At 37.0% G+C, this 14,807-nt stretch overlaps 1 protein-coding gene across 12 annotated transcripts in view; it reads right to left on the reverse strand.

Annotated features, from left to right (window-relative positions):
• Nucleotides 1-14,807, reverse strand: part of LOC114479097 (receptor-type tyrosine-protein phosphatase F) — a 255,606-nt gene that overhangs the window by 12,941 nt on the left and 227,858 nt on the right. For all 12 annotated transcript variants that reach the window (XM_028472565.1, XM_028472564.1, XM_028472562.1 and 9 more), the window contains 4 exons: nt 7,132-7,251; nt 5,254-5,408; nt 1,557-1,842; nt 1,270-1,448 (listed from right to left, as the gene is read on the reverse strand). In XM_028472565.1, the coding sequence (XP_028328366.1) occupies nt 1,270-1,448; nt 1,557-1,842; nt 5,254-5,408; nt 7,132-7,251 (740 nt within the window). The remainder of the gene's footprint in view (nt 1-1,269; nt 1,449-1,556; nt 1,843-5,253; nt 5,409-7,131; nt 7,252-14,807) is intronic.

The raw sequence follows: 14,807 nt of genomic DNA on the forward strand, positions 1-14,807 counted from the left end.
ACAACACCCTCTTGACGCGATTATGTTATTTACACAGAAACAATGGATGGAGGGTTGGCCACTGTGGGGCACCTTCTCATTAACAGTTGCACACAGCATAAGGAAGAGAGGGAGAGTTTGGGAAGGTGGGAGCAGAGGTATTCTTTCCATCACGAGCAGATATGACACAGAAGCCCGTTTGGACTAAATGGCATTTCACGCTGGCTAAATCCATCCCTTCAGTTTCACTGCAGAAGAGTCAGCAGTATCTGTCACAGCTCATACTTATATAGATATAAAACACAGAGCTGCCTTTTCATCTTCTCCACCCTTCAGGAAGCAATTTGGACTCACAGAGCACGCAAGGACACGCAGAAGCTTCTTTATGAAAGCTGGAGCTGTTCAGTGAACGAAAAGCATAGAATGACAGAGTCGGGAGTAATTGTTGTAAGTGGATACTACCCACTGCGGCCTCATCTTGACTCTCCGCCTATACATTTTCATCAAGTCAACTGGGAAAACCTATAACAGCAGCCTTAGAGCAAAGATAGTTCTTAATTCCTGGCGTGGAAAGTCACCATCCCAGGTTAAACATGTCTCGTGCTTCTTTAAACTGAATGGAGTGATGGCTCTGTATAAGATGGTTGGCCTTGGTCTTGTCTCTGGTCTGGCCAGAATCTAGATTTTCCGTTAAGACCAGCATCGGCTATTCTTTAACTTCATTAATGTGATAAGAAAGAGCACTTGGAACTATTCTTGATTAATTTATGTTGTCATTTGATTTAAAACATGTAGCATTAGCTCACTGTTCTGCCTCCTTAGTCATCTTTTTGAGTATCTTATGTGTCAGACACTTGCAAAAACTCTGACGTCAGTCCATCTTATTTCCCGTCAGAAATACCTCTGAACACTTACTTTGTTTCTGGACTTATCGGTGGCTTTTAAATACATACAAGAATTTTGTATAAATAATTTAGTTCAACAAATATGTCAAGATTCGAGATTTTTGCATGTTGTGCTTTGACAGAGTTGCAGACGCCTTGTCTTTGTCTGTTGACTGAATTTATAAGAAAACTAACACTGAAGAGAACTCTTCAACCATGTCATGGTCTTGTCTTAGTCTTCGTCTAGACTCCCAAGAATCTTGGTCTTGTCTTGGTGCATTCTGGTCTTGGGCAAATCTTGGCCTTGGATAGTATGTTTGTATGAGTACAACACTAGCTCTGTACTATAACACAGGATCCCTTGGCCTCTAAAAGTCTGATACTTTGTGGTTTTTCCTCCACTGACCTGTAGCCATCGATACAGCTGGCGTTGATGTAGTCGGATCCCTCCACGCCGCGGATTGGCTGCAGGCAGACTCGTGTTGACTCGAAAGGCATGATGTTGACCAAGCGGTTCTTGAACTTGTTGCAGGGCAAGTTGGCGCTGATGAAACGGGATGTGTGCGCTTTGGAGTTGGCCAGTCTCTGTTTACCAAAAGGAGGGAGGAAAAGTGTGAGTGCAAACCAACACTCGCTCTACACATAACATAAAAAACAAAGTAGTATTTCTTGTGCTACGTGTGTTGGGTTCACCTTGAACTCCAGTTCCATCGCAGTGACCGTCTCTCCGGACGGAGGCTGGGTGAGTTTCTGGATGTGGGCGTACAGGTTGCGTGCTGGCACCTCGGTGTTGCCGCAGGTGGCAGCCTCCAACAAGGCCTCATGGATGAAGATGTACTGGTCCTCGGTTTGGACCATGTAGTTCCTCTGGGCACGCATGCACGTCACGTGGCCGTAGATGTCCACGGATTTCTCATGCTTCATCCGCTCCAGCATGGCGTCAATGACGATGAAGCATCCGGTTCTGCCCACGCCGGCACTGTCAAAGAGCAGAGGGAGGAATATAACCAGTCAGACACAATAGATGTCCTTTGTTTTCAGAATACTTCTTTACTCTTCTGTTGCTATATGTTCAGATCTCAAACATACAATAAATGGTTTATAGCTGGGGACAATTTAGTGTAAGCCTCATAGATTGAGAAATTGAAGATCATTTTCCCAAAAAAAAGATGTAAAAGGTTGAAATTGCCACTAAAACATTAGTTTTGATCTCCACCGTGAAAACTTGGTTTATTGACATTGTCGTAACGCATCGTATTGGTGTCAATAAGAGCAAGTAAATGGTGGAGATCGAAACAGACTTTGGACGAGTTCAAATAATCTTTGAATTATTGAACTATGAGGCCTACACTATATTAATGCTTTCATCTCCAACAGCTTTAAATCTGGCCCTTAAGAGGTATATGTAGGTATATGTATATACTGTATGTATAAATATTTATATATAGCTACACAGCTGTGTGTAAAGAGTATTGATATATCCTACTTAAGAAGACTGATTGAAATTGTACTCAAGTACAAGTAAGTCATACATAAAATACTCAAGTAAAAAGTAGTGCAATTAAATAGTACTCAAAGTAAAATGTACCAGATACCATTTGTTTTTGGTAATAAATCTTACAGGTAAATCTCAGGCTGAAATAACTGATAAATAACATAATATATATATATGAATTAAAATAAAATAAAGTAAAGTAAACAATAAAAAACTGGAGTTGTGTTTAATCTGGTTGGTCAGCTATGATGTGATGCATTTGATTGTTGTCTGGTCATTTCATTTTTAAAACTTTAATTAAAACTTACTCAGTAATGGTACAGTGCAGAAATGTAATAAATTACTTTACTTTTTCTAAAACATACTTAAGTACAAGTAAAATTACTGATTTAAAAATATTTTGAAAAAATACCCATAAAAAGAACTCAATTACAGTAACTTGAGTACTTGTAATCTGTTACTTTCACCTTTGTATACACATTACAAGTACATGCATAATAAGAAAAAAAACTCACAAGAAGATACAGTATATAGTGGAATTTTTTTTTTTTCAACATTTTTTAATATCCAGTAGGTATTTTGAAGTTTCCTATCCACACACAAAAAGCAAACATAAAACAGTTGCTTGCTCATAATCATGGTGTGATTTTTCTGCTGTGGCTCACAGTAGATCACGCTGAGCCGCTTTTTGCCTCTAAACTAATCTGTTTGACAGCTATGTTTTATGGGCCGAAAACACCTTTCAGGCTTGTTAATTTACGTCTGCTATCTCTGCAGATGAGTCGTAAAAATAGGTGCTGTAGTTTGTGGTTGCAGATGCATCTTAAAGAGGTTTGAATCCTTATCTTTTCTCTGAGATGCTTTACAGCTGTGTATGTACCGTTCTTATTTCACTTCTTGACCAGTTTCTTTGAACTTGAGGTTATACGTGCACACATTAAGCTGTATTAGACTGTTGATGAAAACCCATGCACACTGTGAGAACAGGTAAATCCTCCCCAGAGGTACCAGGTGCCTGGATGAAATTGAAACAGTGATCTATCCCCTGTGTTGCACAGACTGTCAGATAAACAGGGCCAGATGCTGACATGACCAAAAGCTCCTTAGTAAAGCTTTTTTGCAGCATCATTTCCCATTATCCCAATGCAGAATGAGAATTAATGAGATAAACTTAACTGGATTTATGGCCGACTAAATTGTTGAAATCCAAAAGTGTAATTCCAACCAGTTAAAGTGTGATTAGACGTATCTTCAATTACTGTTCCAACTTGCAAATGTGACAATGGCGATATCCATAATGAGAATTCAGACGAAGGACATTGATAGTTCTAGGATGAATGGGGAATGCGGATGTGTGTGAATTTGACAACTCCAGACGGGAAAATGATGTGTTTAGTATCTAAAATGTTCTCTTTGTACGCATAAGGAAGTAGTGATGGAAATCTGAACACATTCAGCCTGCTTATTAAACACAACTTTAATGTCAATGTTTGAAATTAAATGCTTTATTATGTGCTTGCACGTTCCTTTGATCAAACATTCTTTTTTTTTTAAATTCTGATGCCTATTATTAACGATGCACTGTTATTTCATGTATATTAATTCTGATGATACAGACAGGTGAGTAAGAATTTCAAATAGCAGATTAAAAAAAAGTATTTACCATATTTTTCGGACTATAAGGCGCACTTAAAATCCTTTAATTTTCTCAAAAATCGACTGTGCGCTTTATGTATGAAATGAATATGTCAAAATGTTTTAGTACAACTTTGGTAAACTATGAAGCTGTACTGCTTGATGGATTATTGGCACTTTTTGGGCTACCGTAGTCAGGCGCCTCGTGGAGTGATATGTACCTGTGCTTCAACATACTGAACTGAAAAAGTGAGCGTGTTATTCTTAATTTTATGTGTTAAACCTGAACAATGTTGAGTTATTGTTAATGAGTTGAATAAAGTTTGACTTATCTGACTATTTTGTTTCGCTTAATGCTTCTTAATAATAATAATAATAATAATAATAATAATAATAATAACAACAACAAACCAGTGCGCCTTATGTATGAAAATAGACCCAGTCAGACCCATTCATTGATAGTGCGCCTTATTTTTATTTTTTTTACTTGTCTGCACATGCTGTCAAAGGTCAACACCACAGGAAGTGCAATCGATAGTGCGCCTTATAATCCGGTGCACCTTATAGTCCGAAAAATACGGTAGTAGATCAGTGGTTCTCAGACTTTTTTGGCTCAAGTACCCTCTTTCTCTTATTTCTGAATCCCCCATTCAGAACCCCCTTTGTGCTTAGAAGATTATACAAAACAACTATAGAGCATAATGATGGAAGGAATGAATGAGTGTTAACACACATTTTAAAGAATCTCATTTTGTAAATAAGTGGAATGAAACAGTATTTAGTGCAGCGGTTCCAAACCATTTTTGGATCTCGACCCCATTTTGATATCAAGAAGAAGACATTTTTTTTCGAGAATTATTTTTTGATCATGTTTGAGCTCATTTTTTTTTTTTTACTGCATTTTAGTTGAACTAAATTTTTATTATGCAAAGTGGAAGTATAGAAATACAATTGTTTAAGATTGTGTAATGTTTTAATAAAAAATAAATAAATAAATAATTTAAAGAATCTATTTAAATTTTTCTAAAATTTCAGGCGACCCCACATGTGGTGCCTACCCCAAGGTTGAAAAACACAAATTTAGTCGATTTATTTCCAGAGTTTTTATAATTTCTGGTCATCTCACACCAGGGGTTGGGACCAAGACTGACACGTTATTTGTTAATACCCCCATGTGAGGAACCCTGTAGTAGATCATTCAGAAAGGCAAAAAAAAAAAAATCAAAGGCTACAGTACATAGTTGTGTAGTGTGTACCCACCTGCAGTGGACCACCATGGGCCCAGCATCTGGAGGATTGCAGGTTTTAACCCGCCGTAGGAAGGCCAGGATTGGAGTGGGATACTCTGGCACGCCATGATCTGGCCACGCCATGAACTGGAACTGTCTCACCTCTCGCTTCTCACTGGAGCCGTTCTGCAGGAGGCGGTCGGGAAAGTACGAAGGGAACAGGTTGAGCTTCATGGGACAGACTGATGCAGTGAATTTTAATTTGCTGCTTTGAAAAAAGAAGCATTTGCCAGACTTAAGAGTTCAAATGGAATTTTACTGGTAGTTTCTAAAGCAGGAGTGACTTTATCAGAAATGGATAAATGGATGATGTAAAACTTCACTGATTTCTTTTACCCAAAAAGAACCAACACATTTCTTTACATGAACATTTCCTTCTCTCATAATATTCTTTAAAACCGGAACGTTAAAACCTCATCCTCTCATATTCATCCTAATTTCATACGGCCCCCAAAGTCAACATACAAAATGACAGAAAAACACGCAAAACAAAAGCAAGAATACATTAAGAAACACATTGCAGGAAAATACAATAAAAGACAAGAAAAACACAGAAAATACTCAAAAAACACACAAAACTATTACAAAAAAGTACAAAGCGACAACAGTAACACACAAAATGATTCCAAATAACATAAAACAACAAAAACACACAAAATGACTCAAAAAATATACAAAATGACAGAAAATGACAACAAAAGTACACAAAAAGAAAACCTCCACAAACCCACAGTACTAACAAACAAGCAAAATCACAGAAATGCACAAAAATGACTCCAAAAAACGCAAAATGACAACACAAACACTTAATATGACTCAGAAAAACATACATTTTAGAGGAAAAATTACACAAAAGGACAACAAAAATGCACAAAAGGCCTCATCACGAGCAAAACAACAACAAGCATACACACAGAAAAACACACAAAATGACTATAAAAACTCCTTGTTCTTTCCTGTGTCAGCGCTCATATTGGTCATTGTAAATGCTTACATGAATGTTGATAATGTGGCCCTTCAATCAAACTAACACATTTTTATGGCCCCCACTGTGAGAGAAGTTGCCCACCTCGGCTTTAGGCCATTTTAGAAAAAAATAAATTTCTCCTTATTTTTTGAAATTTGTAATAAATGAATAAAATCCTGAATGTTTAAAACTTTTATTTGAAGGTGTTAAAATATGATTAATTTATAAAATATACATACACATTTTTCCCTCCATTTATTCATACATGCATGTGCTTCTTTTCCATACACATCAAACAAAAACAGCAAATGAGAAAACTAGCAAAACTTTTTACACTCCTGAACCCATTATTGGCCAAATGACCTTCTTCTGTAAAAGATCAACCCTGTGCCTCTCCATTAGATCAAAGAGCCATGTGAAATTTTGGGCAATCAGATGAGATCAAAGCCTCGGCATTGCTATCCTGAATAAAAAGTCACTCGCAAAAAATGCTTTAAACTGCCTGATTGCTCGTTTTCTCTGAACTCGTTCTCGCTGTAATAACACATCACAGACTAAGCTATATGGGTACATGAAGCTTTGCTTATTTAAATTAAAACTGCTTCCAGCGAGTCAATGCAGAAATCTACAGCCTGATCATTACCATTTGTCAAACCGGCCATGCTCTTTATTGACAGCCAATTATTACAGCTTTTAAGATTCCCCACCTCACAAGCCAGGCCGTCTATATTATTGATCAGTCGTATCTGACAGACACACCACCCAGTATCCTCAGATCTGCCTCACACTTTCTCATCTTCCTCGTTCTCTTTGCAGGGAAAGTGTCAGAGATGAATGGCCTACAATGCAAGGACTGTATAGAAATAAGGAGAAATAACATACCTTATAGAGGGCAAATGTGCGGACACTGTAGGTGGCTAACTCCACTGTGTCCAGCATGTTAACCTGGATCATCCCATAGGTCTCAGTTCCCCGCGACGGCCAGTACTGGTCACACTTCACCTGGCGGAGGAACAAAGACAGGACAAAGAGTCAGCAGTGGACTGCAGCATAAATCCAGCGCAGGGCGAGCATGAGGCGTGTAGCATCACACTGGTTAGCTAGCAGGGATGGGGAGCATTTAGGAGGTCGGATCAAAGGCTTCATCTGAGGTGTAATTAAAAAAGTGGAGCCGTGGCCTGGGCTCACGTGTCTGCGAAAAAATGCATGAGTCGAGGGCTTTGGCGTGTGCGCGTTCACTGGTTCTGCTTTTGAAGCAGACATCAAGGGGGGATACAAAACCTCTATTCGCTCTTTTACCAGCGAGTGATTATTTTTAATTAGCTGATTGTCGTCTGTTGTTAAAGGGCAGAGAGAATGATCACCTGGCTTCATGATAAACAAACCTCAATGATAGGATACCTCTGCATCAGACCATCTATTGACTCGTCCCTTTATCTATCCACCTGTCCATGGATACACAATCACTCAGAGCTCATTTAGTGCAAAGAGCCACGCTCCTCATTGTTTCAGACCTGTTTCCTGCAGGAGCCTTTTGCTAGATTTGGGTTTTAAATGCAATGCTGGACTGTGCAGAGTAGGATCATGCATGACTAGAAACTAAAAAACCCTGGGAGAACATGCAAACTTTACAAAACGATTGGGGAAGTAGGAAAGGAAGCAAAAATTCCTTCAAATATTTTGAGGATTTTTTTTCCTTTAGGAAAAAGTAATATTCCCAATTTAAACGAAAGTTTTTCGAAAATTTAAATTGATGTGAAAAAAAAAAAAAACACACTCAAAACTATTCCCAAAGGAGATTCTAACAATGCTGGCAAATATTGAAGAGTACATTCAAAAGTAGATCATTTGGATCATTAGATGAGTGTAATTCAACCGTAGGGCTGGGTACCACCAGGCACCTCGCGATACGATACATTGCAATATTATCACAATACAGTAATTCTGTGATAATCAATATCTCGCGGGGAAATTTCATCCACAAAACATTACGATATCTGTGTCACTGAAGAAATACAGAATTTATTGCCTGCACTGAATCCATTTCACAGGAATTACAAAACAGTGTAAAAAAAGTGTATACAACTAGTCCAATATCCTTGTGTTATGTTTAGATATTTTAAAGGAAGACTGATACAAAATGATGCTTTATCAAAATATTGAAAACTGGAAAATCTCACTGCATATGAAAAATAAACATTTCAGTCAGTGCATTATAATATAAACAACTGGGTGGTCTATGAAAAGAAGAAAAACACTCTGCGGACCTTCACTCTGGATTTGGTAATGCTAGGATGTCCCAGGACCTTATTAAAACGTTCTTTAAACATCCAGATTAAAGCAAACAAAAATAAATACACCTGAAACCATACATGGCTGTCAGCCATTTCTATAAACTGGCACATTTACGTATTTATGTTGACGAATGTGGATTGTCCCTTTTGAACTTAAATAGAACCTGAAATCTAAATGTTTGCACAGAAATAACTTTAAATCATCCTCTAAAGCACTTGGTTTATTTTAACAGCATCTCTAATGCATTGCATGACATTGTTCAGGTGATTTCCTCGTCCTCTTTGCAGGAACAGTGTCAGAAATAAACCGTCCTTTCTTTCTTCTATGCATTTTGCTTTTCTTCAAATTTTGTTCAAAATAAATTATTACATTTAAATGTAATTGTCGCTGTTTCTCCATCTTTATGGGAACTTGTTTTTTTTTTTAACAAATTACACTTTTGTGACCCTATTTTGATATCAAGAATTTCTGCCAACCCCAAAGACATTTATTTTTCTTTCGAGAATTAGTTTTCGATTGTGTTTGATATAGTGCATTAAAAATACAGAGTAGCCTGGATTAGTGACAAGTTGTGCAAGCTTGTATATATATATACACACAGATTATCATGGAAAAGTTGTTTCATTTTCATAATTTTATTCAAAAAGTTAAACTTTCATAGATATTCAAGTATTTATTTGTTTATTTTTACATAATTTGGGCTTCCAGCTCATAAAACCCACAAAAATAATCTATGAAAGTTCAAGTTTTTGAATGGAATTATGGAAATTAAACAACTTTTCCATGATAGTCAAATTTTTTGGAAAGGGTCTGTATATATATATAATGAAAAACATGAGCTTTATTTGTAATGATGTGCCCATGACTTGTTAAAACAGAACAAGCAGGTCAAAGATTTCTACATCCTGCCTAGATCAGACGTTTACATGTTGTATTTTGATGGTTATAGATGCAGTTTAACAGCCAGCGAAGGCAGATGGTCGATCTCGCCCGAAGCTGCTTCACGTTTTATCCTCAGTGAATGATTTTCAATCAAACGCTTTTGTCTGAAAATCCTTTGGGTTAATTTTGCCAGCTGAACAGATTTCCATGCCCTAAAAAGGTAAACCGACAAGTGCAGCTCAAAAGTGACTGGCAGTGAAATCATTTGTTTCTGGAATGGCACCAAAAAGCTCCAGATTTCCACACCAGGACTGAGCAGTTTTAATGTCGGGACTGTTGCTGAGACACAAACTCGCTGCTATTGATTTGGACAACACGAGAGGAAGAGATGTGGCGCGGGTGAGCTAATCATATTGATACTGCATGGCCGAGCTGACATTTGGAGGCACTTTGGCTGTCTCGTCGAGCTGGTACAAATGAACAAACAAAATGTTGTAAAATTCCCCCCCTCACATTTCACCTTCCTGGGTGACAGCTCCCATTCAGACCTCGCTGGAGAAACTCAATTGAGTGATGGTTTGTGCTCGCAGTGCAAACATATGGATTAGCAGTCACGGCGGTAATGAATATCTCTGTGCTGTCTGGGGCCAGGCGGCATATTCTCCTCCACAGATCACAGCGACACACACACACACACACCTTTGCTTCTCAACATGTCATCACCTGGCCTTTTTGGCGGACCGGTGGGTGTGGACTTCTTATCTAGACACGCATATTCAACTGAGTAATGCCTCGGGTTTCATTTCCAGCCCCGACCTTTTAGGCTTTTTTCTGACGGGTAATAATAGAGCTAGAAGAAGCTGAAAATTGTCTGCCGCTGGATCTCATCCTATTTGTCAAGCTCCTTCTCTGCCTGGCATGAGGTGTGTGTGTCTAACTGGGCGGTGTGAGGTTGACTCACTCACAGGTTGTGCCTGAATGTATCAACCAAAGAAAAACAGACGGAAAAATGCGTATTTAAATAAATAAAAAATAGTTGGTGGACCAGGGTTGAGGACTTGAATTATTATTATCATTATTCCCCTGAAAGTCAATTACAATTATGTTCTAAATTACAAAATTTTCAGTACAATCAATCAGACTGTGGAACATTTTAAATCAGGGGTTCTCAACTGGTCTCACCCTGGGACCCACATTTTGCCACGATTATTAAATCACGACCCACTTTTTTTTTTTTTTTTAATTCAAACAACCAAATTTAGTTTTTCAAAAATAGCTGTTGAAAACACACATATGTAATCTTTTTTTAAACATAAATACTGTATTTTCCTGTGCAACATGCATTTCACAGCATGCTTGTCACATAAAAGACAAGTGCAACATAAGAGACATTAAGTCTTAATTTATTTTTTACCAGCTGTCCGTGACCCACCAGTTGAGAATCGCTGATCTAAATGACGACATCAAATTACCAAGATCACTTAATATGTTCAAAAATATTGTGAAATGTATTATGCTGGGGAGATATGAGAGAGAAATGTAACTGTATTGTTGTTTCAAATGAGATGTGACAATGACTGTGTTGCAGTTTGCCTTTGTTTAATGTAATTATTTATTATTTATGGAGGGACAGATGTTGCATGTTTGACTTCTTTCTGCTCGTTTTCATTAACATTTTCTTCTTTTTTCAACGCGGAGGAGAAAGAACTTTGTTTTAATGTCTTGAATGAAATAAAACCCATAAAACGTAACCTCTCTCTTATAACGGCTCAGGGTTGTGCCATGTCAGCTGTAAAATACACAGAAAAAATAGTTTCTATCATCCAATTTGTTTTTCATCTCTTGGTTACCTTGTCATTAATCCTCATCAATGAAAATATTGGTATTAATATTTTTGGCGTGGGCGTCTGAGCCTTTTTTGTTTCAGTGTACAGTGGTAAAATGATCCTTAAGAGAATTGACAGATAGTGGGAAAGTTAATATGAAACATATTTTAATAATTGTTAACAACATACAGTATATGTAAACTAAACTGTAACATGGTTCCCCAGGTTTGCGTTGGAACAGATTTAATTTCCATGCCAATTACAATAAAAAAAGTGAATTATCTGAACTCAATTACAATTGCAACAGCAACAGATTTTTTTTTCAATTACAATTGCATTTATAATTAGGTCGTCATTGTAGTGAATTATCAATTACGCAATTACAATTATAATTGACCACAATCCTGCTGTGGACATAACAAGAATGGAGTTCACCAGATGTCCATAAAGCGAGTACAGTACAGGCAGAATAGTGTGATGATGATTATTTTTAGTTTATTGCCAACGATAACTTCATTTGTTTGCAAAGGCTGGTACGACTTCAAAAAAAAAAAACAACTTTCTTTGTGATGTGGAGGAAATTTCCCAGATTTAATCAACTTGTATTGCTCTAATTATATTTTGCGCCTGAAAAAGACGATCATAAACGTCTGTTCAGACATTCGTCACATTCTGACGACCGAGTCTCATTTAACTGATGATTAAAACTTTTATGAAGTGAGAAATGCACCAATGTGCCACGATTTAAAAAGTAATAAAAATAAAGATCATGTTTATAAACACATTTGAGCTCACAGTTACTAAGATGGCGTTCAGCTTCTTTTATTTACACTGCACTCGGAATTAATTCACCACGACAGGATTACCAACAACCGACCAAATGTTTAGATCACAAATAAAACACTGACGTACGCTCAGTAGGCGTTGGACAAATCCCACTAGTTTGATGTCTGGGATTAAAACCAGTGATGTTAAAAAAAGCCCAATAAACATTATTTTGTTGACAGCTATGCCTCGTACAACTGAATGTAGTAACTATGGAGTTCTCGCTAAGGTGACATCTTTAAAGTTTATTATAATTAGTAAAATAATTTGATTCCTATAGCACTTTAGAATTACTATTTACCATTAAGTCAGTGATGTTCAACATGTGGCTCTTTATGTCTTAATTTTAAGTATTATTCCCCCAGAAAACCTTAAGAGGAGAAAACTTTTTAACCCCTTTTTCCATTTGTCCCCATTTTGGCCCCTTATCAAAAAGTGACACTTTTTTCAGACTTAAGCTATCTTTTGCCAATAAATATAATTTTTTCCCCTATTTTTTGTAAGTTCTTTTTGACACTTTCATCCAATTTTTGTTCTTTCTTCAATTTTTGGGGTCACTTTTCATCCAAATAAGCTAACTTTTGCCCAATAAATTCCTATTGTTTCCCTTTTTCCCCTACATATTCCCTCTTTTTGTTATATTTATTGGCCACTCGTGACTGCTTTTGGCCCATTTTAGTCAATTTTCACTCTTTTCTTGCCACTTTTGGATAATTTTTTGCCACCTGTTACCATGCCTGCCTCCACTTGCTTGTCAAAGAAAAGGACGATGCCCAGTACACCAGATAGAGATAATCTACCATTGGGAGAAACTTTGGGTTCAGTGTCTTTCACAAGGACAAGCATTGTCCTAGAGAATCGAACCCCCAACCCCTTTACAACCTGAGCCACGGTCACCCCATAACTTGTTTATTCTTTTGTAAAACCTAATTTATTTGCTTAACTAAAGTTTACAAGATTTTTCAATTCGATCCGATTAATTAACATGTTTGCGACCTTTTAAAACTGGAGTGCAAACACCAGTTACAAAGTGACTATAATCGACAATGGCATTACAGGCAAATGCAATAAATGTGTAAAAATAGGGGAAACCAGGCACTCCAAAAAAATGAGAAAATCAAAAAGAAATTCTAAAAACATTTAGGTTGTCATTAGCCGTGTTGGCGTTTTAATGATTTGGCCATTCAAATAAAGGTTTTTTTTTAGAATTTATTTCCTCATTTTGATTTTGTCCTTTATGGAGTGCCTGGTTTCCACTTTTTGGACACATTTCTTCCCCCCTGTGTTTCCAAAAGCACCCAAAACTGCTATACTTCAAACAGTTTGAGAAACCAGTCATCCCCCTGCCTTTGTTCATCACTAAAAAAATACATGTTTGAATCATTTACTGATTGCCAAAGATGATGCTTTGCTTCCTTGAACCAGTTTATTAGGATTCTGCCAAAGGTTTTCCTTAAAACTCAGTTGATAATTCATTGTGAAGTTGATGTGATCCTCTGTTTCTGACAGGCGCTTCTATAAATATACTGGTGACGCATAAAATATGGCAAATGATAGGTCTAACACTGGTTGATTGACTGTTCAAATATTATGAATGTTTATAAAAATGGGACTCCAAGCAATACGGTAACTGTTGCTTTAAGGTTTATTTCCATTTCTCCCTATTTGTTGGTTAGTTTTGATGCAACGTGAGTTGATTCAGAACATGAACATCTTCACCTCTGGGTGCTGGTAAGAATGTGTGTTGCTCTAAACTCTAAGGCTGTTCATTTCTCTAAAGGACTTGATTCTTTTACCTATGCACAGCTGCATAGGTAAAAACAACATTTACCAGCCTTGGCATCAAAGTAAACAATAAAAGAAAGCTATTCATTAAAATAGAAAAGCTTTCTGTGAAAGCTTTGACTTTCACACCGTGATTAATCACACTGATGGATGAATATACATTTAAAAAAAATGTTTTTGACGGATGGAAGAGAAATTAACAGATTTAACTCGGTAAAGAAATGCATTTCCACTTCTGATGCTGAGTTGACGATGCTCTGGTTCATTTTAAAGCATATTTTTTAATCACGCTGAGGCCTAATTTAGATGATGGTTGATCATGTGCTGCTACGGCTAAGCGCTCCACCGGAGGAGATTGTAGGAAACTGGGAGAACAGGCAAACTCCACAGAAAGGTCTGGGAATCAAACAAATCATTCTCATTATGAAAAGTAATTTTAATGTTTCAGTAAAATTTAAATTGTGAAACTGATTCAGGAACAGTATGGAGAAAGTTTTTGTTAGGGGAGAGACCAGCTCAGATGAGGAGAAATGTGAATAAATATTTGTGCAATATTCTATGTTGCTGCTGCAAAGAAATTGATTACTAGAAAGTGGCTTTGGGACAACATTCCCAATATTGATGACTGGATTTGTATTGTTCCAGATATACAGTATACTGTATGTAATGGAAAAACTTACATATGCTGTAAGATTAGACCAAGACAAATTCGAAAAGTTTTGCAGAAGGTTTATTTCAGCACAGTCGTCAGTTTACAGCTGTGACTGCACCGATGTATCCCTACCCTACTTTATTATTATACAAATATATATGCATATATGTTTGTTGATACTGTACACGTATTTAAAAACTTGGGACTGAAAGATGTAATGTCATAATATATTTGTATTATCTGTGCCAATAAAAATTTTAATTACAAAAAAAAAGGGTGCTTTACGTTCTAAT

Source organism: Gouania willdenowi, chromosome 17 (assembly GCF_900634775.1).
Source record: "Gouania willdenowi chromosome 17, fGouWil2.1, whole genome shotgun sequence".
In the NCBI taxonomy this organism is placed as follows: domain Eukaryota; kingdom Metazoa; phylum Chordata; class Actinopteri; order Blenniiformes; family Gobiesocidae; genus Gouania; species Gouania willdenowi.